The sequence below is a fragment of the Molothrus aeneus genome, unplaced genomic scaffold (assembly GCF_037042795.1).
Source record: "Molothrus aeneus isolate 106 unplaced genomic scaffold, BPBGC_Maene_1.0 scaffold_30, whole genome shotgun sequence".
Lineage (NCBI taxonomy): Eukaryota > Metazoa > Chordata > Aves > Passeriformes > Icteridae > Molothrus > Molothrus aeneus.
In genome coordinates this window covers 834,481-858,700 of record NW_027098964.1, presented here as the reverse complement: position 1 = coordinate 858,700, position 24,220 = coordinate 834,481, and the positions used below count along the sequence as shown (strand labels likewise).

Sequence of the window (24,220 nt, the reverse complement as noted above, 5' to 3'; positions counted from 1 at the left end):
GATTTGGGGTTTTGGGGGGGATTTGTGAGGGAAATGGGGGGAAAATGGCGGAACTTGGGGGGAATTGGGGTTTTGGGGGGCATTTGTGAGGGAAATGGGGGGAAAATGGCGGAAATTGGGGGAAATTGGGGTTTTTGTGGGGGATTTGGGGCGGATTTCGGCGGGGATTTGTGAGGGAAATGGGGGGGAAAATGGGCGGAAATTGGGGGGTTTTTAAGGGGGGATTTGGGGGTTTTTTGAGGGGTTTGGGGGGGATATTTGGGAGGAATTGGGGAGATTTGGGGGGAAATTGGGGGGAAAATTGTGGGAAAATTTGGAGAATTTGGGGTGTTTGGGGGGGGATTTTGAGGGGTTTGGGGGGGGATTTGGGGCGGATTTCGGCGGGGATTTGTGAGGGAAATGGGGGGGGAATGGCGGAAATTGGGGGGGATTTGGGAGAGATTTGGGGGTTTTTTGGGGGGGATTTGGGGTTTCTAGGGGGAAATTTGGGGTTTTTGAGGGAAATTTGGGTTTTTGGGGGGGGATTTGGGGCGGATTTCGGCGGGGATTTGTGAGGGAAATGGGGGGAAAATGGCGGAAATGGGGGGGATTTGGGAGAGATTTGGGGTTTTTGGGGGGGGATTTGGGGTTTCTAGGGGGAAATTTGGGTTTTTGAGGGGAAATTTGAGTTTTTGGGGGAAATTTGGGGTTTTTGGGGGGGATTTGGGGCGGATTTCGGCGGGGATTTGTGAGGGAAATGGGGGGAAAATGGCGGAAATTGGGGGGATTTGGGGGGGGATTTAGGGGGGAAATTGGGGGAGATTTGAGGGATTTGGGGGGGATTTGGGGTTTCTAAGGGGGGATTTGGGGGTTTGGGGGAGATTTGGGGGGAAATTGGGGAGAAATTGAGGGAAAATTGGGGGGGATTTGGCGGAAAATGGGGAAATCGGGGGGGTTCGGGGGGTTTGGGGGGGGGTTTGGGGTTTTTGTGGGAATTTTGGGGGGAAATTGGGGGAAATTGGGGGGAATTTGGGGGGAAATTGGGGTAGATTTGAGGGGAATTTGGAGTTTTTGGGGGGGGATTTGGGGGTTTTTGAGGCGTTTTGGGGGGGATATTTGGGGGGGATTTGTGAGGGAAATGGGGGGGGAAAATGGCGGAAATTGGGGGGAAATTTGGGGTTTTTGGGGGGGATTTGGAGCGGATTTCGGGGGGGATTTGTGAGGGAAATGGGGGGAAAATGGCGGAAATTGGGGGGATTTGGAGGTTTTGGGGGGGGATTTGTGAGGGAAATGGGGGAGGAAAATGCGGAAATTGGGGGGGATTTGGGGTTTTGGGGGGATTTGTGAGGGAAAATGGGGGAAATTGGGGGGGATTTGGGGGAAATTGGGGGAGATTTGAGGGGAATTTGGGGTTTTTGGGGGGATTTGGGGGTTTTGGAGGGGTTTTGGGTGGGATATTTGGGAGGGTTTGGGAGGGATTTGGGGGAAATTGTGGAAAATTGGGGATTTTGGGGGTTTTGGGGGGAAAATGGTGGGAATTGGGGGGGGATTTGGGGGTTTTGGGGGAGGGATTTTGGGGTGATTTTGGGATTTGGGGGAGATTTGAGGGAATTCAGGGGGGATTTGGGGTTTGGAGGGCTTGGGGTGAGATTTGGGGGAAATTGGGGGGGAATTTGGGGTTCTTGGGGGAGATTTGGGTTTTTTTTGAGGGGGTTTTTGGGGGATTTGGGGGATTTTTGGGGGTTAGCGGGCATTTTGGGGGAATTTAGGGGGGAATTTGGGGGGGATTTTGGGGGGGATTTGGGATTTTGGGGGGCGATTTAGGGGGGATTTGGGACCGATTTGGGGATTTAGGGGAGTTTGGGGGTGGATTTTGGGGTTTGGGCTTGGAAATTTGGGATTTAGGGAGGGTTTGGGTTGAGATTTGGGGGTGGGGGTTTGGGTGGGATTTGAGGTTTTTTTGGGTTTTTTTGGGGTTTTTTGGGGGTTTTTGGGTGGATTTGGGGGGGCTGGGGTCAGAATCTCCCCAAAATTGGGAGAAACGACCCCAAAATTGGGGGAAAACGACCCCAAAATTGGGGCGGGGTCTCACCCGAGCTCAGCAGCAGCAGCAGCAGCAGCAGCGCCCCCATCAGCCCGGGGGGAGCCCCGGCCATGCTGCGTCCTGGGGACCCCAAAATTCCCGCATTTCACCCCAAAAAACCCCCAGGATTTCAGCCCCAAATCCCAGAATTTTCCCCCCAAAAAATTCCCGAATTTTCCCCCCAAAATTTCCAGGATTTTTCCCCAAAAATTCCTGAATTTCCCTCCCACAAAAATCCAGATTTTTCCCCCGAAAATTGCAGAATTTTCCCCCAAAATCCCAAAATTTACCCCCTCAAAATTCCCGAATTTTCCCCCAAAATTCCACAATTGTCAGCCCCCCAAAATTCGAGGATTTTCCCCAAATTCCAAAATTTCCCCCCTCAAAATCCCGGAATTTCCCGATTTTTCCCCCAAAATTTCCAGGATTTTTCCCCCAAAAATTCCTGAATTTCCCTCCCCAAAAATCCAGAATTTTCCCCCAAAATTCCAAAATTTCCCCCCTCAAAATCCCGGAATTTCCCCCCAAAATTTCCAGAGTTTTACCCAATAAAATTCCAGGATTTCACCTCCGAAAATTCCCACATTTCACCCAAAAAAGCCCCCACGATTTCAGCCCCAAAATCCCAGAATTTCCCCCCCCCAAAAAATTCCAAATTTTTCCCCCCCAAAATTGCAGAATTTTCCCCCAAAAGCCCAGGATTTCACCCCCAAAAATTCCCGAATTTCCCCCAAATTTCCAAAATTTATCCCCAAAAAATTCCAGAATTTACCCTCAAAAATTCCTGAATTTAACCCCCGAAAATTCCAGATGTTTCCCCAAAATTCCAAAATTTCCCCCCTCAAAAATCCCGGAATTTTCCCCAAATTTCCAAAATTTGTCTCCCCAAAATTCCAGAATTTACCCTCAAAAATTCCTGAATTTTCCCCCAAAATTTCCAGGATTTTTCACCCCGAAAATTCCAGGATTTTTCCCCAAAATTCCAAAATTTCCCCCTCAAAAATCCCGGAATTTCCCCCCAAAAATTCCTGAATTTTCCCAATAAAATTCCAGGATTTTACCCCTTAAAATTCCCACATTTGACCTGAAAAATCCCAGGATTTATGCTCCAAAAAATCCAGAATTTCCCCCAAAATCCCAGAATTTCACCCCCCAAAATTCCACGATTTGACCCCAAAATTTCAGGATTTCCCCCCAAAACCTTTCCCAAATTTCCCGATTTCCCCCAAATCTTTGCAGGAATCCAAAATTTGGGATTTTTCTGCCCCCCAAATTTGAATTCCCTCCCCAAAATTCGAATTTTCCCACCCAAAATTTGCATTTCCCTCCAAAATTCCGATTTTTCTCCCCAAATTTAGATTTCCCCCACACACACAAAATTTTGCTTTTCTCCCCCAAAAAAACCCCTGGGACCCCAAAATTCGGATTTTTCTCCCCAAAATTTGGATTTTTCCCCCTCAGAATTGGAATTTTCCACCCCAAATTTGGATTTTCTCCCAAGAATTAGAATTTTCCCCTCAAAATTTGAATTTTTCCCCCCAAAATTGGAATTTTTGCCCCCAAAATTCGGATTTTTCTCCCCAAAAATTTGAATTTTCCACCCAAAATTTGGACTTTTCCCCCTCAGAACTTAAAATTTCCACCCAAAATTTGGATTTTCCCCCCAAAAATTGGAATTTCCCCCCCAAAATTTGAATTTTTTCCCCTCAGAATTGGAATTTTTGCCCCCAAATTTGGATTTTCCACCCAAAATTTGGATTTTTCCCCCCAAAAATTGGAATTTTCCCCCCCAAATTTGGATTTTTTCCCCCTCAGAATTGGAATTTTGCCCCCCCCAAATTTGGATTTTTTTGTCCCCAGAATTTGAATTTTCCCCCTCAGAATTGGAATTTTTGCCCCCCCCAAATTTGGATTTTCCCCCCCGGATTCGGGGTCCCCCCCCCCCCCCCCCCCCCCCCGCACCCACCGTTGGTCGCGGCCGCTCCGTTCCCCTCCCCCCCTTGGGGCCGCACCATTTATGGGGGCGGGGGGGGGCAAAGTCCGGGCAAACAGCGCGGGGGGAGGGGCAGGGGGAGGGGAAAAGGGGAGGCGACCCCAAAATTCGGAAAATCCCCCAAAACAAACCCCCAAAAAATCCCAAAATCCCCCAAAAAATCCCCAAAAAAATCCCGAAAATCCCTCAAAAAAGTCCCCCAAAAATGCCTCAAAATTCGCTGAAAATCCCACAAAAATTCTACAAAAATTTCCCCCCAAATCCCCCAAAAATTTCAAAAAAGTGCCACAAAATTCACCGAAAAATGCCCAAAAAAGTCTCAAAAATCCCCCCCAAAAAATCCAAAAAATCCCAAAAAATCCCCCCAAAAATCCCTCAAAAAAGTCCCCCAAAAAATGCCTCAAAATTCGCTGAAAATCCCCGAAAAATTTCTACCAAAAATTCCCCCGAAAATTCATCCGAAATCCCGAAAATTTCCCACAAAAATCCCCCAAAAATTTCCCCCCAAAATCCTGAAAATTTCCCAGGAAAATCCCCCCAAAAATCCTGAAAATTTCCCACAAAAATTCCCCAAAAATTTCCCCCTCAAAATCCCGAAAATTCCCCCAAATCCCCCAAAAATTTCAAAAAAGTGCCACAAAATTCACCCCAAAATCCCCCAAAAAATCCCCAAAAATCCCTCAAAAAAGTCACCCCAAAAAGCCTCAAAATTCGCTGAAATCCCCGAAAAATTCTACAAAAATTTGCCCCAAAATTCTCAAAAAACGCCTCGAAATTCACCCCAAAATCCCGAAAATTTCCCACAAAAATTCCCCCAAAAATTCCCCCAAAATCCCAAAAATCCCTAAAAAAAATCCCCCAAAAATGCCTCAAAATTCGCTGAAAATCCCCGAAAAATTCTACCAAAAATTCCCCCCCCAAATTCTCAAAATTCATCCAAAATCCTGAAAATTTCCCACAAAAAATCCCCAAAAATTTCCCCCCAAAAAATCCTGAAAATTTCCCACAAAAATTCCCCCAAAATTCCCCGAAAATTCCCCAAAATCCCCAAAAAATTTCAAAAAAGTGCCACAAAATTCACCCAAAATCCCCCCAAAAAAGTCTCAAAAATTCCCCCAAAAAATCCCCCAAAATCCCGAAATCCCTCAAAAAAGTCCCCCAAAAATGCCTCAAAATTCGCTGAAAATCCCCGAAAATTTCTACCAAAAATTCCCCCGAAAATTCATCCAAAATCCCGAAAATTTCCCACAAAAATCCCCCAAAAATTTCTCCCCAAAATCCTGAAAATTTCCCAGGAAAATCCCCCAAAAATCCTGAAAATTTCCCACAAAAATTCCCCAAAATTCCCCGAAAATTCCCCAAAATCCCCAAAAAATTTCAAAAAAGTGCCACAAAATTCACCCAAAATCCCCCAAAAAAGTCTCAGAAATTCCCCCAAAAAATCCCCAAAAATCCCTCAAAAAAATCCCCCAAAATGCCTCAAAATTCGCTGAAAATCCCCGAAAAATTCTACAAAAATTTCCCCCCAAAATTCTCAAAAAACGCCTCAAAATTCACCCCAAAATCCCGAAAATTTCCCACAAAAATTCCCCAAAATTTCCCCTCAAAATCCTAGAAAATTCCCCAAAATCCCCAAAAAATTTCAAAAAAGTGCCACAAAATTCACCAAAAAATCCCCCAAAAAAGTCTCAAAAATTCCCCCAAAAAATCCGAAAATCCCTCAAAAAGTCCCCCAAAAATGCCTCAAAATTCGCTGAAAATCCCTGAAAAATTCTACCAAAAATTCCCCCCAAAATTCTCAAATTCATCCAAAATCCCGAAAATTTCCCACAAAAATTCCCGCAAAATTCCCAGAAAATTCCCCAAAAAATTTCAAAAAAGTGCCACAAAATTCACCCCAAAATCCCCCAAAAAGTCTCAAAAATCCCCCCAAAAAATCCCCAAAAATCCCCAAAAAATCCCGAAAATCCTTCAAAAAAGTCCCCCAAAAATGCCTCAAAATTCGCTGAAAATCCCCGAAAAAATTCTACAAAAATTCCCCCCAAAATGCTCAAAAAACGCCTCAAAATTCACCCCAAAATCCCGAAAATTTCCCTCAAAAATTCCCCAAAAATTTCCCCCCCAAAATCCCAGAAAATTCCCCAAAATCCCCAAAAAATTTCAAAAAAGTGCCACAAAATTCACCAAAAACCCCAAAAAAAGTCTCAAAAATCCCCCAAAAATTCCCTCCAATAATCCTGGAAAATTTCCCCCAAAATACCAAAAAAAATTTCCCCAAAAGCACCAAAAAATTCCCCCCAAAATCCTGAAAATTAAAAAAAAAATCCCCAAAAATCTCTGAAATTCCCTCAAAATCCCTGGAAAATTCCCCCAAAATGTCTCAAAATTCCCGGAAATTTCCCACCAAATTCCTCAAAATGTGTCCAAAATCCCCTAAAATCCCCCAAATTTCCCCTTTTTCTTCCCATATTTTGGGGGCATTTTTAAAAATTTCCAAGGATTTTGGGGAATTTCCTGGGATTTTAAAGGTTTGGGTTTTTAAAAAATTATTATTTCCTGGGATTTCGGGGCATTTCCAAGGATTTTTGGGGTGAATTTCCCATAATTTTGGGGAATTTGGACTGAATTTCCGGCATTTTCCCGGCAAATTTCCCGGAATTTTGTGGAATTTTGAGTGAATTCCCCACAATTTCGGGCGAATTTCCCGGAATTTTGGGGATTTTTGGGGGAATTTTCAACAATTTTTTAGGACTTTCCCCGGATTTCCGGTGAATTTTGTGGAATTTTGGGTAAATTTCTCGCGATTTCGGCTGAATTTCCTGGAATTTTAGGGGATTTTGAGTAAATTTCCCTCAATTTCGCTTGAATTTCAGGAATTTTGGGGATTTTTGGGCGGATTTTCGGAGTTTTCGAGCGATTTTCCCGCCATTTCCGCTCCCCGGCCGCCATTTTCCCCATCTGTGGGCGTGGCCTCCACAAACCCCACCCCCATTACATCACCCCCAATTCGGAAGCGCCACCGGAAGTGAGCTCGGCCTCGCTTTCCCATCACCCCTTGCGGCCTCACAGAACCCGGAAGAGCCACCGGAAGTGGGCGAGGCCTCGCTTTCCCATCACCCCCCGCGGCCGTCAGGCCCCGGAAGCGCCAAAAATTCCCCCCAAAAATTCAATAATCGCTAAAAATAGCCCCAAAAATTCGGGAATTTCACCTAAAATCCCCTCGGGGGGACCCCCCGGAGCGGCCATGACGCTTTTTCACTTCGGGAATTGCTTCGCGCTCGCGTATTTCCCGTATTTCATCACCTACAAATGCAGCGGCCTGTGAGCAACTGGGACAAACTGGGACGAACTGGGAGGGGACTGGGAGGGGATGGGAAAGGGTTAAAGAGGGGGTTTGGGGTTACTGGTTTGGACTGGGAGGGAGCTGGGAGGGGGTTTTGGGGGTGTACTGGTTTATACTGGTTTGTACTGGTTTTTACTGGTTTATACTGGTTTGTACTGGTGGCAGGTCCGAGTACAGCGCGTTCTGGCGCTGCGTCCAGGCTGGAGCCACCTACGTACTGGTGCAACTGGGAAAGGTGGGGGAAGGGACTGGGAGGGAACTGGAAGGGACTGGGAACCCCAAAGTGGCCAAAGTCACCCCAAAATCGAAACTGGGAACCCCCAAAACCAAACTGGGAGGGACTGGGACAAACTGGGAACCCTCAAAAGCAAACTGGGAACCCCCAAAATGCCCAAAATTCACCCCAAAACCAAACTGGGAGGGACTGGGAACCCGAAAATCCAAACTGGGAAGCCCCAAAAAATTGAACTGGGAGGGACTGGGAGGGAACTGGGAGGGACTGGGAGGGACTGGAAGCCCCAAAATTCCCCGAATTTACCCCAAAATTCCCCTCCCCCCCAGATGCTGTTCTTGGCCACTTTTTTCCCAACCTGGGAAGGACCCTCGGGAGGCTACGACCTGGTGGGGGTGAGTGACCCAAAATCGCCAAAATTCAGCCCAAAAACGACCAAAAAATGGCCCAAAATGGCCCCAAATTCACCCCAAAAATCCCTGAAAATTCGCCTCAAAAATGGCCTAAAATTGCCCCAAAATCAATCCAAAAGTGGCCCAAAAATTGCTGAAAAATTCCTCCCAAAATCCTCCAAATTCACCCCAAAAATGACTCAAAAAATGTCCCAAATTCAGCCCAAAAATAGCAAAAAAATGTCCCAAAAATACCTGCAAAAATACAAAAAAAAAAAATTCTCTAAAATTCACCCCAAAATCAGCCCAAAAATGCCCCAAAAATTCAACCCAAAAATCCCTGAAAATTCACCCCAAAATCAGCCCCAAAATGCCCAAAATCAACCTAAAAATACCCAAAAATTCCCTAAAAATCCCTCCCAAAAATCAGCCCAATTTTACCTCAAAATCAGCCCATTTTTTCCCAAATTTCTGTTTTTTCAGGAATTTCTCCGTGCCACAGTCGACGTTGCTGATCTGGGGGGGGCTGCAGTTGGTGCTGGGCCGGGGCCCAAAAATCCCCTCAAAAAATCCCCAAAAAATCTCAAAAAATCCCCAAAAAATTCCCCCAAAAAATATCCAAAAAAATTCCCCAAAATCCTCAAAAAATCCCCCAAAAAATCCTTCAAAAACTCCCCAAAAACCCCAATTTCCCCCCATTTTCTGCCATTTTGTCCCCATTTTCCGCCATTTTGTTTCCCATTTTTTCACCGTTTTTCCCCATTTTTTCACCATTTTCCCCAAATTTCTGTTGTTTCAGGAATTTCTCCATTCCACAGTCAACATTGCTGATCTGGGGGGGCTGCAGTTGGCGCTGGGCCGGGGCCCAAAAATCCCCTCAAAAAATCCCAAAAAAATCCCCCAAAAAATTTCCAAAAAGTCCCCCCAAAAATCTCCAAAAAAATTCCCCAAAATATCCCCAAAAAACTCCCCAAAAAACTCCCCAAAAACCCCAATTTCCCCCCATTTTCCGCCATTTTGTCCCCATTTTCCGCCATTTTGTCCCCATTTTCCGCCATTTTGTTTCCCATTTTTTCACCGTTTTTCGCCATTTTTTCACCGTTTTTCCCCATTTTTTCACCATTTTTTCCCAAATTTCTGTTTTTTTCAGGAATTTCTGCGGGCCACAGTCGACGTTGCTGATCTGGGGGGGCTGCAGTTGGCACTGGGTCGGGGCCCAAAAATCCCCTCAAAAAATCCCAAAAAAATCTCAAAAAATCCCCAAAAAATTCCCCCCAAATCCCCCAAAAAATCTCCAAAAAAATTCCCCAAAATCCTCAAAAAATCCCCAAAAAATCCCCAAAAAACTCCCCAAAAACCCCAATTTTCCCCCCATTTTCCGCCATTTTCCCCCCATTTTCCGCCATTTTGTTTCCCATTTTTTCACCGTTTTTCGCCATTTTTTCACCGTTCTTCCCCATTTTTTCCCCATTTTTTCCCAAATTTCTGTTTTTTCAGGAATTTCTCCATTCCACAGTCGACGTTGCTGACCTGGGGGGGCTGCAGTTGGTGCTGGGTCGGGGCCCAAAAATCCCCTCAAAAAATCCCAAAAAAATCTCAAAAAATCCCCAAAAAATTCCCCCCAAATCCCCCAAAAAATCTCCAAAAAAATTCCCCAAAATCCTCAAAAAATCCCCAAAAAATCCCCAAAAAACTCCCCAAAAACCCCAATTTTCCCCCCATTTTCCGCCATTTTCCCCCCATTTTCCGCCATTTTGTTTCCCATTTTTTCACCGTTTTTCGCCATTTTTTCACCGTTCTTCCCCATTTTTTCCCCATTTTTTCCCAAATTTCTGTTTTTTCAGGAATTTCTCCATTCCACAGTCGACGTTGCTGACCTGGGGGGGCTGCAGTTGGTGCTGGGCCGGGGTCCAAAAATCCCCTCAAAAAATCCCCAAAAAATCTCAAAAAATCCCCAAAAAATTCCCCCAAAATACCCCCAAAAATCTCCAAAAAAATTCCCCAAAATCCTCAAAAAATCCCCCAAAAAATCCCCAAAAAACTCCCCAAAAACCCCAATTTCCCCCCATTTTCCGCCATTTTGTCCCCATTTTCCGCCATTTTGTTTCCCATTTTTTCACCGTTTTCCCACTGTTTTTCGCCATTTTTTCACCGTTTTTCCCCATTTTTTCACCATTTTTCCCAAATTTCTGTTTTTTCAGGAATTTCTCCGTGCCACAGTCGACGTTGCTGATCTGGGGGGGCTGCAGTTGGCGCTGGGCCGGGGCGGGGGCCGGGGCGAGCTCCGGATCCTCGTGGCCGCTCTGGGCTGGGCCAGCGCCGAGCTCCTCACGGCCAGGTGGGAATTTGGGGCAAAAATTGGGGATTTTGGGAAAATTCGGGAATTTGGGGCAATTTCAGGGCTTCTTGGGGGGGTTTGGGGAAATTTTAGGGCAAAAAACGGGGAAAAAATTGAATTTTTTTTGAATTTTTGGGGGATTTTTCGTGGGATTTTGGGGGATTTGCTGGGGAAATTAGGGAATTTTTCGGGTTTTATTCAGGAATTTTTGGGGTAAAAAAAGGAAAAAAAAGGAATTTTTTTGGAATTTTTTTGGGGAATTTTTTTGGAATTTTGGGGGAATTTTTTGGGAATTTTTGTGGGAATTTTCAGGGGAATTTTGGGGGGATTTTTCTGACTTTTGCAGGCGATTTTCGGGGAATTTTGGGGGCAAATTTTAGGATTTTTGCGGAATTTTGATGGAATTTTTTGGGGATTTTTCTTGGAATTTTGTTGGGATTTTTGGGGGAATTTTTCTGGGAATTTTGGAGATTTTTTAAAAATTTTTTCCGAAAAAAAATCGGGGATTTTGGGAAAATTCCGGAATTTGGGGCAATTTCAGGGCTTTTGGGGGGGGGGGGTTGGGACAAAAAATGGGGAAAAATTTGAATTTTTATGGAATTTTTGGGGGATTTTTGTTCGAATTTTGGGGGGAATTTTGGGAATTTTTCAGGTTTTATTCAGGAATTTTGGGGCATTTTTTGGGTTTTGGGGTAAAAATAGGGAAAAATTTATTCAGGATTTTTTTTAAATTTTTTGGGGAATTTTTCGTGGGATTTTGGGGGGATTTGCAGGGAAATTTTGGAATTTTTTGGGTTTTATTCAGGAATTTTGGGGGAATTTTTTGGGAATTTTTTTGGCATTTTGGGGGGAATTTTCAGGGAAATTTGGGGGAATTTTTGGGGGATTTTGGGGAAATTTTCAGGGAATTTTGGGGGAATTTTTGGGGGATTTTTTTTGAGTTTTGCAGGCGATTTTCAGGGATTTTTTGGGGGAATTTTTTGGGAATTTTGGGGGAATTTTTGGGAGAATTTTCAGGGAAATTTGGGGGAATTTTGGGGGGATTTTGGGGAAATTTTCAGGGAATTTTTTTGGAATTTTGCGGGAATTTTCAGGGAATTTTGGGGTAAATTTTGGGGGATTTTTTGTTTTGTTTTGCAGGCGATTTTCGGGGAATTTGGGGGGGTTTTCAGTTAATTTTGGGGGGATTTTTTGGGAATTTTGGGGAAATTTGGGGGAATTTTTGAGAGAATTTTCAGGGAAATTTGGGGGAATTTTTGGGGGATTTTGGGAGAATTTTCAGGGAATTTGGGGAGGGTTTGGGGGATGAAAGCTTGAGGGGAAAATGAATTTTTGGGGAAATTCAAGGCGGTTTTGGGGGAGTTTTGGGATTTTTTGAGGATTTTGGAGCAAATTTTGGAAATTTTGGGAGGAAATTTGGGAACTTTTGTGGAATTTTGGGGGGAAATCTGGGATTTTTTTGGGGAGGAAAAAAATGAGGAAAAAATTGGGAATTTTGAGGAATTTTTGGGATTTTTTGGGGAATTTTGGGATTTTTTTGGGGGGAATTTTTGGGGAATTTTGGGATTTTTTGGTTTTTTTGGGGTGAATTTGGGGAATTTGGGGGAATTTGGGGATTTTTGACCCCTCCCCTCCCCCCCCTTCAGGTGTGTCCCCCTCTGGGTGGGGGCGCGGGGGGTGGAGTTCGACTGGAGGCACCTCCAGATGGGGCTGGACTCCAACATCAGCCTGGTGAGTTATACTGGTTTGTACTGGTTTGTACTGGGAGGGACTGGGAAAGGGTTAAAGGGGGATTTGGGGTTACTGGTTTATACTGGTTTGGACTGGGAGGGACTGGAGGCACCTCCAGATGGGGCTGGACTCCAACATCAGCCTGGTGAGTTATACTGGTTTGTACTGGTTTGTACTGGGAGGGACTGGGAATGGACTGGGAGGGACTGGGAAAGGGTTAAAGGGGGATTTGGGGTTACTGGTTTATACTGGTTTGGACTGGGAGGGACTGGGAGGCACCTCCAGATGGGGCTGGACTCCAACATCAGCCTGGTGAGTTATACTGGTTTGTACTGGTTTGTACTGGGAATGGACTGGGAGGGACTGGGAATGGACTGGGAGGGGATTTGGGGTTACTGGTTTGGACTGGGAGGGACTGGGAGGGGATTTGGGGTTACTGGTTTGGACTGGGAGGGACTGGGAAAGGGTTAAAGGGGGATTTGGGGTTACTGGTTTATACTGGGAGGGACTGGGAATGGACTGGGAATGGACTGGGAGGGACTGGGAGGGACTGGGAAAGGGTTAAAGGGGGATTTTGGGTTACTTGTTTATACTGGGAGGGACTGGGAGGGACTGGGAATGGACTGGGAAAGGGTTAAAGGGGGATTTGGGGTTACTGGTTTGGACTGGGAATGGACTGGGAAAGGGTTAAAGGGGGATTTGGGGTTACTGGTTTATACTGGGAGGGACTGGGAATGGACTGGGTTATACTGGGAGGGACTGGGAAAGGGTTAAAGGGGGATTTGGGGTTACTGGTTTGTACTGGTCCATACTGGTTTATACTGGTCCGTACTGGTCCATACTGGTCCGTACTGGTTCCAGGTGCGCCACGTGGCCGCGGCCGCTCTCCTTTGGGCCTCGGGGCACTGGTCCATACTGGTTTATACTGGTTTATACTGGTCTATATTAATTTCTATGGGTTTCTATGGGTCCATACTGGTCTGTACTGGTTCATACTGGTTTATACTGGTCCGTACTGGTTCCAGGTGCGCCACGTGGCCGCGGCCACTCTCCTTTGGGCCTCGGGGCACTGGTCCATACTGGTTTATACTGGTTTATACTGGTCTATATTAATTTCTATGGGTTTCTATGGGTCCGTACTGGTCCATACTGGTCCATACTGGTTTATACTGGTTTCTATTTATTTCTATGGGTTTCTATGGGTCCATACTGGTCCATACTGGTCCGTACTGGTCTGTACTGGTTTATACTGGTCCATACTGGTTTCTATTCATTTCTATGGGTTTCTATGGGTCCATACTGGTTTATACTGGTCCATACTGGTCCATACTGGTCCGTACTGGTTCCAGGTGCGCCACGTGGCCGCGGCCGCTCTCCTTTGGGCCTCGGGGCACTGGTTTATACTGGTTTATACTGGTCTATATTAATTTCTATGGGTTTCTATGGGTCCATACTGGTCCGTACTGGTCCGTACTGGTTCATACTGGTTTATACTGGTCCGTACTGGTTCCAGGTGCGCCACGTGGCCGCGGCCGCTCTCCTTTGGGCCTCGGGGCGCCACGACCTCCCCTCCCCCCTGCGGCTGCCCCTGGGGGGGCTCCTGGCGGCCGCCGCCTACGAGGGATTCCTGATCGGGTAATTAATCCATTAATAACCAATTAATCGGTTTAATTATTCATTTATCGTTAATTAATGGGGGTGGGAACGGGAGATGGAACCTGGGGGCTTTGTGGTTCGTTAATTATTCGTGAGGTAATTAAGGGATTCAAGGTGGGAAGGGGTTTGTGAAGAGTTTCTGATTGGGGTAATGAGCTAATTAATTAATTAATTAATTAGGTAATTATTGATGGGGAGGAGGCTACAAGGGGTTCCTCATTGGGTAATTAGCTAAGTAATTAATTAACTTGTTATTATTACTTCCTGTAGCTAATTAATATACAGGAATAATTTTATATATATATACAAATATATGAAATAATAATTATAATTGATTAATAATTCATTATTAATATAATTAATGCTAATATAAATAATGTTAGAATTCGAATTAATTGATTTACTAATTAATTAACTAATTGATTTACTAATTAGCTAATTAATTAGTTCATTAACATTGCTTTTATAGCTATTCATTATTATTCTTTATTTGTAGTATTAATGATTAATATTATAGTTAATTAACAAATTAATTATAGAAATAATAATAATTATTGTTCATTATTATTACTAATATTATTACTATTACTATTTTATTATTTTTTCTATTATTCTTCTTATTATTCTTCCTATTACTATTCTATTATTACTATTATTATAATTAATATTATTACTATTATTATTACTAATATTATTACTATCAGTATTTTATTATTTTTACTATTATTATTCCTATTATAATTATTATTATTCCTGTTATTATAACTATTATTATTCCTATTATTATTTCTATTGTTATAATTATTATTATTACTATTATTGTAACTATTATTATTCCTATTATTATTAATTTATCTACTTTTTATTAGCAGTATTAATACTTATAAATAATAAATAATTAATATTTTAATATATTTATATATAATATATAATTATTTATATATAATTAATAATTACTCATGTATTTATTATATTTATATATTATTATATATAATAATTAATAATAAATAATACTTAATAAATAATTAATCAGCTAATTAATTCTGGGGACGGCGCCTCCAAGGGCTTCCCGATCACAGACCTAATTAACAATCAATTAACTAATTAACCAAGGAGGCTTCCACGAGGAGGGTTCTTAATGGGGATAATTCATTAATTATTCCTTAATGAATAATTATTATTCATGAATAATAATTAAGCAATTAATGGGGCGGGAGGGGGGGTCTAGGAGGGGATTGAATTGGGTGGTTCATTAATGGGTTAATTTAGAATTAATTAATGATTAATTAAATTTCTTTTGGCTCCTCCCACAGGTGGGCGGGGCAAGCGCTGGGCCTGGGCCCCTGGGGGGCGCTGGGGCTGCGGGCGCTGGGGGCGGCGGCGCTGGGGCTGGGGGCCATGAGGCTGCTGGTGCCCCTGCTGCCGCCCCCCTGAGCCACCTGGGCACGCCTGGGGGCACGAAAACGGGGAAAGACGACGAAAATTTGGGGAAAAACGGCGAAAATTTGGTGAAAATCGGTGAAAATTTGAGCAAAAGCCGCGAAAATTTGAGGAAAATCCGCGAAAATTGGAGCGTTTGGGGGCACCTGGGCACACCTGGGAGGGGTAAAACGGTGAAAATTAAAGGGTTTGGGCACACCTGGGCACACCTGGGGGCTCCGAAATGGCGAGAAACCGAAAATTTGGGGAAATTTGGTGAAAATTTGGGGAAAATCGGTGAAAATTTGCTGAAAATCCGCGAAAATTTGAGGATTTGGGGACACCTGGGGGCAGAAAAATGGGGGAAATCGGTGAAAATTTGAGGGAAATCGGTGAAAATTGGAGAGTTTGGGGCCACCTGAGATACACCTGGGCACACCTTGGAGGGGAAAAATGGTGAAAATTTGAGGGAAATTGGTGAAAATTTGGGGAAAAACTGTGAAAATTTGAGGATTTGGGGGCACAAAAATGGGGAAAAATGGTGAAAATTTGAGGGAAATCGGTGAAAATTGGAGAGTTTGGGGGCACCTGAGCTGCACCTGGGCACACCTGGGAGGGGAAAAATGGTGAAAATTTGAGGGAAATTGGTGAAAATTTGAGGATCTGAGGGCACAAAAATGGGAGGAAATGGTGAAAATTTGAGGGAAATTGGTGAAAATTGGAGAGTTTGGAGGCACCTGGGCACACCTGGGGGCACCAAAATGGGGAAAAATGGCGAAAATTTGGGAAAAATCGGTGAAAATTTGAGGGAAATTGGTGAAAATTGGAGAGTTTGGGGGCACCTGGGCACACCTGGGGGCACCAAAATGGGGAAAAACGGCGAAAATTTGGGGGAAATCGGTGAAAATTTGGGGAAAATCGGTGAAAATTTGAGGGAAATTGGTGAAAATTGGAGAGTTTGGGTGTGATGTGGGTGTGGCCCAGGTATGCAAATGACCCCCAGGTGTGAATGGGCGTGGCCTGAGGATGTAAATTACCCCAGGTGTGAATGGGCCTGGTCCAGGTATGCAAATGATCCCGACGTGTGCAGTGGGCGTGGTCCAGGTGTGACTGGGCGTGGCCCAGGTATGTAAATGAGCAAATTACCCCCAGGTGTGCAATGGGCGTGGCCTAAGTATGTAAATGATCCCCAGGTGTGAAATGGGAGTGGTCAACGTATGTAAATGACCCCCAGGTGTGAAAATGGGCGTGGCCTATGTATGTAAATGACCCCCAGGTTTGCAGTGGGTGTGGCCCAGGTATGCAAATGATCCCCAGGTGTGCAGTGGGCGTGGCCCAGGTGTGAATGGGCGTGGCCCAGGTATGTAAATGAGCAAATGACCCCTAGGTGTGAATGGGCGTGGTCCAGGTATGCAAATAATCCCCAGGTGTGAATGGGCGTGGTCCAGGTATGCAAATAATCCCCAGGTGTGGAGTGGGCATGGTCCAGGTATGTAAATGACCCCCAGGTGTGAAAATGGGTGTGGCCTAAGTATGTAAATGACTCCCAGGTGTGAATGGGTGTGGCCTAAGTATGTAAATGAACCCCAGGTGTGAATGGGTGTGGTCCAGATATGCAAATGATCCCAACGTGTGCAGTGGGCGTGGTCCAGGTGTGAATGGGCGTGGCCCAGGTATGGAAATGACACCCAGGTCTGCAAGGGGCGTGGCCCAGATATGTAAATGACCCCAGGTGTGCAGTGGGCGTGCACCAGGTATGCAAATGATCCCAACGTGTGCAGTGGGCGTGGCCCAGGTATGCAAATGACCCTCAGGTGTTCAGTGGGCGTGTCCCAGTTGTGAATGGGCGTGGCCTAGGTATGTAAATGACCCCAGGTGTGCAGTGGGCGTGGCCCGGATATGCAAATGTGGCCCCTCCCCCTTCCCCGAGCAATAAACACACCTGGACACCCCGGAATGAGTCGCCTGTGCCTTTATTTCCTCTTTTAATTTAATTTGAATTTTAAATTTTATTTAAATTTCATTTTCTCCTCCCCAATTCCTCAGAATTCCCCAAAAATTTTGCCACAAAATTCCCAATTTTCCCCCCCAAAATTCCCAATTTTTCCCCCCAAAATTTCCAATTTTTCCCCCTAAAATTCCCAATTTCCCCCCCCAAAATTCCCCAAATTTTCCCCCAAATTCCCAAATTTTTCTTCTGAAAATTCCCTCCCAAATTTCCCAATTTCCTGCCCCAAAATTCCCAAGTTTTTCCCCGAAAATTTCCTTTTCTCCTCCAAATTTTCCGCCCCAAAAATTCCTTTTAGTCCCCAAAATTTCCCAGATTTTCCCCCTGAAATTCCCAATTTCCTGCCCCCAAATTCCCAAAAATTTTCCCCCAAAATTTTCCCCAAAATTCCCCAAAATTTTCCCCCCAAAAAATTCCAACTTTTCCCCTCAAATTTCTGCTTTTTTTCCCCAAAATTTCCCAATTTTTCCCCCAAAAATTCCCAAATTTTCTACCAAAATTTCTAAATTTCCCCTCCATTAATCTCCCATTAATCACTAATGAATCATTAATTAATGCTGGCATTAATCAGTCGTTAATGCTGTAATTAAACATTAATTGTTAATTAATGCCATCATCAATGTCCCATTCACTGCTCATTAATCATTAATAAAGCCGGCATTAATCGCCCATTAATTGCTAATTAACAATTCATTAATGTTGTCATTAACCGCTAATTAATCATTAACGCTGTAATCAATTGCTAATAAATCAGCAATTAACGCCTTTGTTAATTGCTACTTAATCCTTAATTAACGCCATTAATCCCTAATTAATCACCAATTAACGCCGCTATTAATCACTAATAAATCACCAATTAATGTTGCCATTAATCGCTAATAAATCACCAATTAACGCCGCCATTAATATCTAAATAATCATTAATTAATGCCGCCATCAATCGCTAATTAATCCTTCATTAACGCTGCCATTAATCACTAATAAATCACCAAGTTATGCGGCCATTAATCTCTAAATAATCCTTAATTAACGCTGCTATTAATCGCTAATTAATCTTTAATTAACGCCGCTATTAATCGCTAAAAAAACATTAATTAACGCTGCTATTAATCGCTAATAAATCTCCAATTAACGCCGCCATTAATCCCTAATAAATCACCCATTATCGCCTTCGTTAATCGCTAATTAATCCTTAATTAACGCCGCCATTAATAGCTAATAAATCACCAATTAACGCCGCCATCAATCCCTAATAAATCTTTAATTAACGCCGCTATTAATCGCTAATTAATCACCAATTAACGCCGCTAATAATCGCTAATAAATCCTTAAATTACGCCGCTATTAATAGCTAATAAATCACCAATTAACGCCGCCATTAATCACTTATAAATCACCAATTAACGCCGCCATTAATCGCTAATTAATCGTTAATTAACGCTGCCATTAATCGCTAATAACCGGGACCGGCCTCACCAAAGCTGCGGCCAAAGCAACGAGGAGGGGATGGCGGCGGGGCCGCGCAGATCGAACTGCGCATGCGCATTGCTGATCCCGGAAACGGCGCTGCGGGTTGTAGCAACCGCGCATGCGCGGTTGCGTCGAGGCGTCATCATGGCGGGGGGCGCATGGCGGGCGGGCAGCGCGGGAGGCGGCGGAGCTGCGGGAACGGGCGCCGGGGCCGCGGCTGCGGCCGTGGAAGGGAACGCCGCGCCGTCCAGCGGCTCTGAAGCGGGAGGGCCGCGGGGGGAAAGGCGCGGCTCGGCCGCCATGGAGCGGCGGCGGCGGCAGGAGCGGGGAAGCGACCACGGGCGGCGGCGGCGGCGGCGGGGCGGCCGCGTCAGCGGGAGATGATCCCGGAAGGGTGGCGGGAGGCGGGAGGAGCGGCGGGAGGGGCCGCAGCCGCCGATGCGGACGCCGCGGTGCCGGCACGGGGTGGCTGGGCGGGCTGGAGCACCCCGGTGCTGTGGCGAAACGGCGGCAGGGACGGGGTTAACTGGGGCCGTCTGCCCTGCCCGGGGCCCGTGGGCAGCTCGGAATGCCCGGGTTGGGGGGGCGGCAACGCGCACAGGGGGCGCCGGGGACGCGGCGCGGCCGCGCTAGGCGCGCTCGGCGCCGCAGAGCCGGGAGCCGCAGGGAACTGCAAAGACGCAGCAGCAGCGGCGGGACCGGGGCCGGCACCGGCGCCGCTGGGTCCGCAAAGGGGGCGAGGGGGACGGGGGGGGCGGCAGGAGCGGCCGCAATCGCGGGGAGCGGGGGGAATGGGCGGGGCCGCGGGTACAGAAGCCGCGCGGTGCCAAGAGGAGGTGGGGGCGGGGCCGCGGCTACGGAAGCCGCGCGGTGCCAAGGGGAGGTGGGGGCGGGTCCCGCTGCAGACTCACGGCAGGGGCGAGGGCGGAGTCGCGGGAGGGGCGGGGCGGCGGCTGCGGGCAGCGCCCGTGCAGCAAACGGGGCTCGAGCAGCGCCCGGGGGCTGGGAGCAGCCCCGCGGCAGCCACGGCCCGGCGGGAGAGGCCATTAAAGTGCTTTAAACACCCGTGTCCAAACGCTCTGATAAACACGGCTGAACGGCGGCGCTGGGGAAATGCAATAAAATCCATTGCGGGAGGCTGAGCGGCCATTTTGCAACAGTCGCGATATGCGAGCCCTTTTACGGCAGTCGCGCTTTACGGCACCTTTTGCGACAGTCGCGCTTTACACCCCCCTTTACGACAGTCGCGATTTACGGTAGTTTTGCGACAGTCGCGCATCACGGCACCTTTTACGACAGTCGCGCTTTACGGCCCCTTTTACGTCAGTCGCGCTTTATGGCACCTTTACGACAGTCGCGCTTTACGGCCGCATTCGCGACAGTGGCGTTTTACGGCAGTCGCGCTTTACGGCCCCTTTTACGACAGTCGCGCTTTACGGCACCTTTTACGGCAGTCGCCCTTTACGGCCCCTTTTACGACAGTCGCGCTTTACGGCACCTTTTACGACAGTCGCGCTTTACGGCCGTAATCGCGACAGTCGCGCTTTACGGCACCTTTTACGACAGTCGCGCTTTACGGCCGCTTTTACGACAGTCGCGATTTACGGCCATTTTTGCGACAGTTGCGCTTTACGGCCGCATTCACGACAGTCGCGCTTTACGGCCCCGTTTGCGACAGTCGTGCTTTACGGCCGTTTTGCGACCGTCGCGCTTTACGGCACCATTTGCGGCAGTCGCGCTTTACGGCCCCGTTTGCGACAGTGGCGCTTTCCGGCCCCCTTTACGGCAGTCGCGCTTTACGGCCCCTTTTGCGACAGTCGCCATTTTCGGCCATTTTGCGACAGTCGCCATTTTCGGCTTTTTTGGGGCTTTTTGCGCTTTTTGTGTTTTGGGGAATTTCTTTTGGGTTTTTTGGGATTTTTCGCGCCATTTTTTGGGGAGATTTTTAAAATATTTTGAGCGGATTTGGGGATTTTTTTTGTGCATTTTTTTTACTTTTTTGGATTTTTGGGGGTTTTTTTAAGTTTTTCGGTTTTCTGGGGGATTTTTTTTAAATTATTAGGGGATTTTTTTAGGATTTCGGGGTATTTTTTTTAAATTTTTTGGTTTTGTTGGGATTTTGGGAGGGATTTTTTGGGGTATTTTGTGCAAATTTTTGGGGTTTTTTTTAATTTTTGGCGGGATTTTTTTGTAATTTTTTTGGGTTTTTTAGGAATTTGGGGTATTTTTTGGTTGAAATTTTTTTAAATGTTTTGCGATTTTGAGGGGATTTTTTTTTTTATTTTTAGGGTATTTTTTCCAATTTTTCGGGGTATTTTTTTTTAATTTTCGGTGGGATTTCTTTTTATTTTTATATTTTTTTTTTTAGGAATTTGGGGCATTTTTTTGTTGAATTTTTTATCTATTTTTGGGGATTTTGGGTGGGGTTTTTTTTGGATTTTTAGGGTATTTTGTCCAATTTTTGGGGGGTATTTTTTTATTTTTGGCGGGATTTTTTTTTTTTTTTTTAGGAATTTGGGGTATTTTTTCGTTAAATTTTTTTTTAATTTTTTGGGATTTTGGGGGGATTTCGTGCAAATTTTTTGGGTTTTTTTTTTTCATTTTTGGCGGAATTTTTTTTTTTTTTTTTTTTTTTTTTTAGGAATTTGGGGTATTTTTTCGTTGAATTTTTTTTTACTTTTTTGGGATTTTGGGGGGATTTTTGGGGTATTTTGTGCAATTTTTGTTTTTTTTTTAATTTTTGGTGGGATTTTTTATTTTTATTTTTATTTATTTAAGTTTTGCCAGCATTTTTTGTCCAAATTTTTAAAAATTTTTGGGGTGTTTTTTTTTATTTTGCGAGACTTTTTGGGATTTTTTGGGGGATTTTGTGCAATTTTTTGTGGTTTTTTGGGGGGATTTTTTTTAATTTTTCACAGAATTTTTAAAAAATTTTTTTACGTTTTGTGGGCATTTTTTGTCCAAATTTTTAAAAAATTTTGGGGTGTTTTTTTTATTTTGGGAGATTTTTTGGGATTTTTTTTTGGGGGGGGCGGTTTGCATTTTTTGGGTTTTGTTGAGGGGATTTTTGGGGGGATTTTGTGCAATTTTTTGGGGGTATTTTTTTTTAATTTTTTTTTTTTTTTAAGTTTTGGGGGCATTTTTTGTGCGATATTCAAAAGATTTTTTTGGTTTTTTTTTATTTTGGGGTATGGTTTTGGATTTTTTTAGGGATTTTGGCGATTTTTTGGTGCAATTTTTTTTTTATTTTTTTGGGTGACTTTTTTATTTTGGGAGATACTTTTGGGGATTTTTTTATTTTTATTTTGGGGGGGTTTTGCATTTCTTTGGGTTTTGTTTGGGGGATTCTTTTGGGGGGGATTTTTTTGGGGTATTTTGTGCAATTTTTTGGTTTTTTTTTTTAATTTTTGGCGGGATTTTTAAAAATTTTTTTAAAGTTTTGGGGGCATTTTTTTGTTCAATTTTTTAAAATTTTTTTGGGTGGTTTTTTATTTTGGGAGATTTTTTTGGATTTTTTGGGTTTTTTTTTTTATTTTGGGGTATGTTTTTGCATTTTTTGGGGATTTTGGCAATTTTTGGGTGCAATTTTTTTAATAAAATTTTTGGGGTTTTTTTTATTTTGGGAGATTTTTTGGGGTATTTTAGGGGGGTTTTGCATTTCTTTGGGTTTTGTTGGGGAGATTCTTTTGGGGGGGATTTTTGGGGTATTTTGTGCAATTTTATGGGTTTTTTTTTTTTTTAATTTTTGGAGGGATTTTTTTTTTTTTTTAAGATTTGGGGGCATTTTTTGTGTAATTTTTTAAAAATTTTTTTTTGTCCTTTTTTTTTATTTTGGGAGATTTTTGGGGGAGATTTTTTTTTTTTTTTTTTTGGGGGGGGTTTTGCATTTTTTTGGGTTTTGTTGGGGGCATTTTTTGGGGGGGGGATTTTTTTTGTGCAATGTTTTTTGTAATATTTTTTGGATTTTTAAATTTTTCGGGGGAGGGTTTTGGGAGGATTTTCCTGAACTTTCTTTCAAAATTTTTGGAGATTTTTTTTTTTTTTATTTCAGGGGTTTTTTTGGGGAAGATTCTGTTGGGGCGGGGCTTGTGCAATTTTTGTGGATTTTTTTTTATTTTTTGGAGATGATTTTGGGGGCGTTTCTCCAAGCAATAAACGCACCTGAACACACCTGAACACACCTGAACAACACCCAAACACACCTGAACACAACTGAATGCACACGAACACACCTGAACAGAACTGAATGCACACGAACACACCTGAACACATCTGAACACACCTGAACACACCTGAACAACACCCAAACACACCTGAACACACCTGAATGCACCTGAACGCAGCTGAACACACCTGAACGCACCTGAACACACCTGAACAGCCCTGAACACACCTGAACGCACCTGAACACACCCAAACACGCCTGAATGCACCTGAACGAACCTGAACGCACCCGAACACAACTGAACACACCTGAACAGCCCTGAACACACCTGAACGCACCCGAACACAACCGAACACACCTGAACACACCTGAACACACCTGAGCAGCCCTGAACACACCTGAACACACCTGAAAGCACCCGAACACACCTGAACACAGCTGAACACACCTGAACGCGCCTGAATACACCTGAACGCACCCGAACACAACTGAACACACCTGAACGCGCCTGAACAGCCCTGAGCACACCTGAATGCACCTGAATACACCTGAACACAACTGAATGCACATGAACACACCTGAACGCGCCTGAACACACCTGAACACAACTGAACACACCTGAATGCACCTGAATACACCCAAACACGCCTGAACACACCTGAACGCACCCAAACATGCCTGAACGCACCTGAATGCACATGAACACACCTGAACGCACCTGAACACAACCGAACACACCTGAACACACCTGAACACAACTGAATGCACACGAACACACCTGAACACACCTGAACGCACCTGAACACAGCTGAACACACCCGAACACGCCTGAACACACCTTAATGCACCTGAACACACCTGAACGCACCTGAACACAACTGAACACACCTGAACACACCTGGCGGGGTCACCTGTGCCTTTATTGGGGGGGAAAGGGGGGAAGGGAGGGGATCGAGTGCAGGGGGGGGCTGGGCCTGCTCCAGGGGCTGGGCCTGGGCTGTCCCTGTGCTCACCTGGGCAGGTGAGGCTCTCCCCTGTGTCTCCCCTGTCCCACCTGTGCTCACTGGGGCTGTACCTGGACAGGTGAGGAGCTCACCTGGGCTGTCCCTGGGTTGTACCTGTGCTCACCTGGGCTGTCCCTGTGCTGTCCCTGTGCTCACCTGGGCTGTACCTGGGCTGTCCCTGTGCTCACCTGGGCATTACCTGGGTGTTCCCTGTGCTCACCTGGGCTGTCCCTGTGCTGTCCCTGTGCTCACCTGGGCTGTCCCTGGGCTGTACCTGTGTTCCCCTGTGCTCACCTGGGCAGTACCTGGGTGTTCCCTGTGCTCACCTGGGCAGGTGAGGCTCTCCCCTGTGTCTCCCCTGTCCCACCAGGTGCTCACCTGGGCGTTACCTGCTCCAGGGGCAGGTG

General features: G+C 45.1%; 1 protein-coding gene across 4 annotated transcripts; it reads left to right on the top strand.

The window, feature by feature from the left end:
- Positions 1-7,140: 7,140 nt before the first annotated feature.
- On the top strand, positions 7,141-17,123 carry TMEM147 (transmembrane protein 147). 4 transcript variants are annotated; one of them, XR_010785513.1, is made up of 8 exons: positions 7,141-7,376; positions 7,564-7,633; positions 7,960-8,025; positions 10,224-10,360; positions 12,007-12,091; positions 13,605-13,726; positions 15,061-16,270; positions 16,656-17,123. XR_010785513.1 is itself a non-coding variant. In XM_066570717.1 (7 exons), the coding sequence occupies exons 1-7, from the start codon at positions 7,300-7,302 to the stop codon at positions 15,179-15,181; spliced, it is 678 nt and encodes a 225-aa protein (XP_066426814.1). In that variant the 5' UTR covers positions 7,141-7,299; the 3' UTR covers positions 15,182-17,123. The 4 variants fall into 4 exon arrangements, 2 of the variants coding, with proteins under 2 accessions (XP_066426814.1, XP_066426813.1); XR_010785512.1 differs by having other exon boundaries at positions 15,061-16,400; positions 16,443-17,123; XM_066570717.1 differs by having other exon boundaries at positions 15,061-17,123.
- The last annotated feature ends 7,097 nt before the right edge of the window (positions 17,124-24,220 follow it).

Coding starts and splice junctions, on each gene's coding strand:
- TMEM147 (XM_066570716.1), top strand. CDS start 7,300: ATGACGCTTTTTCACTTCGGGAATTGCTTCGCGCTCGCGTATTTCCCG. Junction 7,377..7,563: donor ACCTACAAATGCAGCGGCCT/GTGAGCAACTGG, acceptor TACTGGTGGCAG/GTCCGAGTACAGCGCGTTCT. Junction 7,634..7,959: donor TACTGGTGCAACTGGGAAAG/GTGGGGGAAGGG, acceptor CCTCCCCCCCAG/ATGCTGTTCTTGGCCACTTT.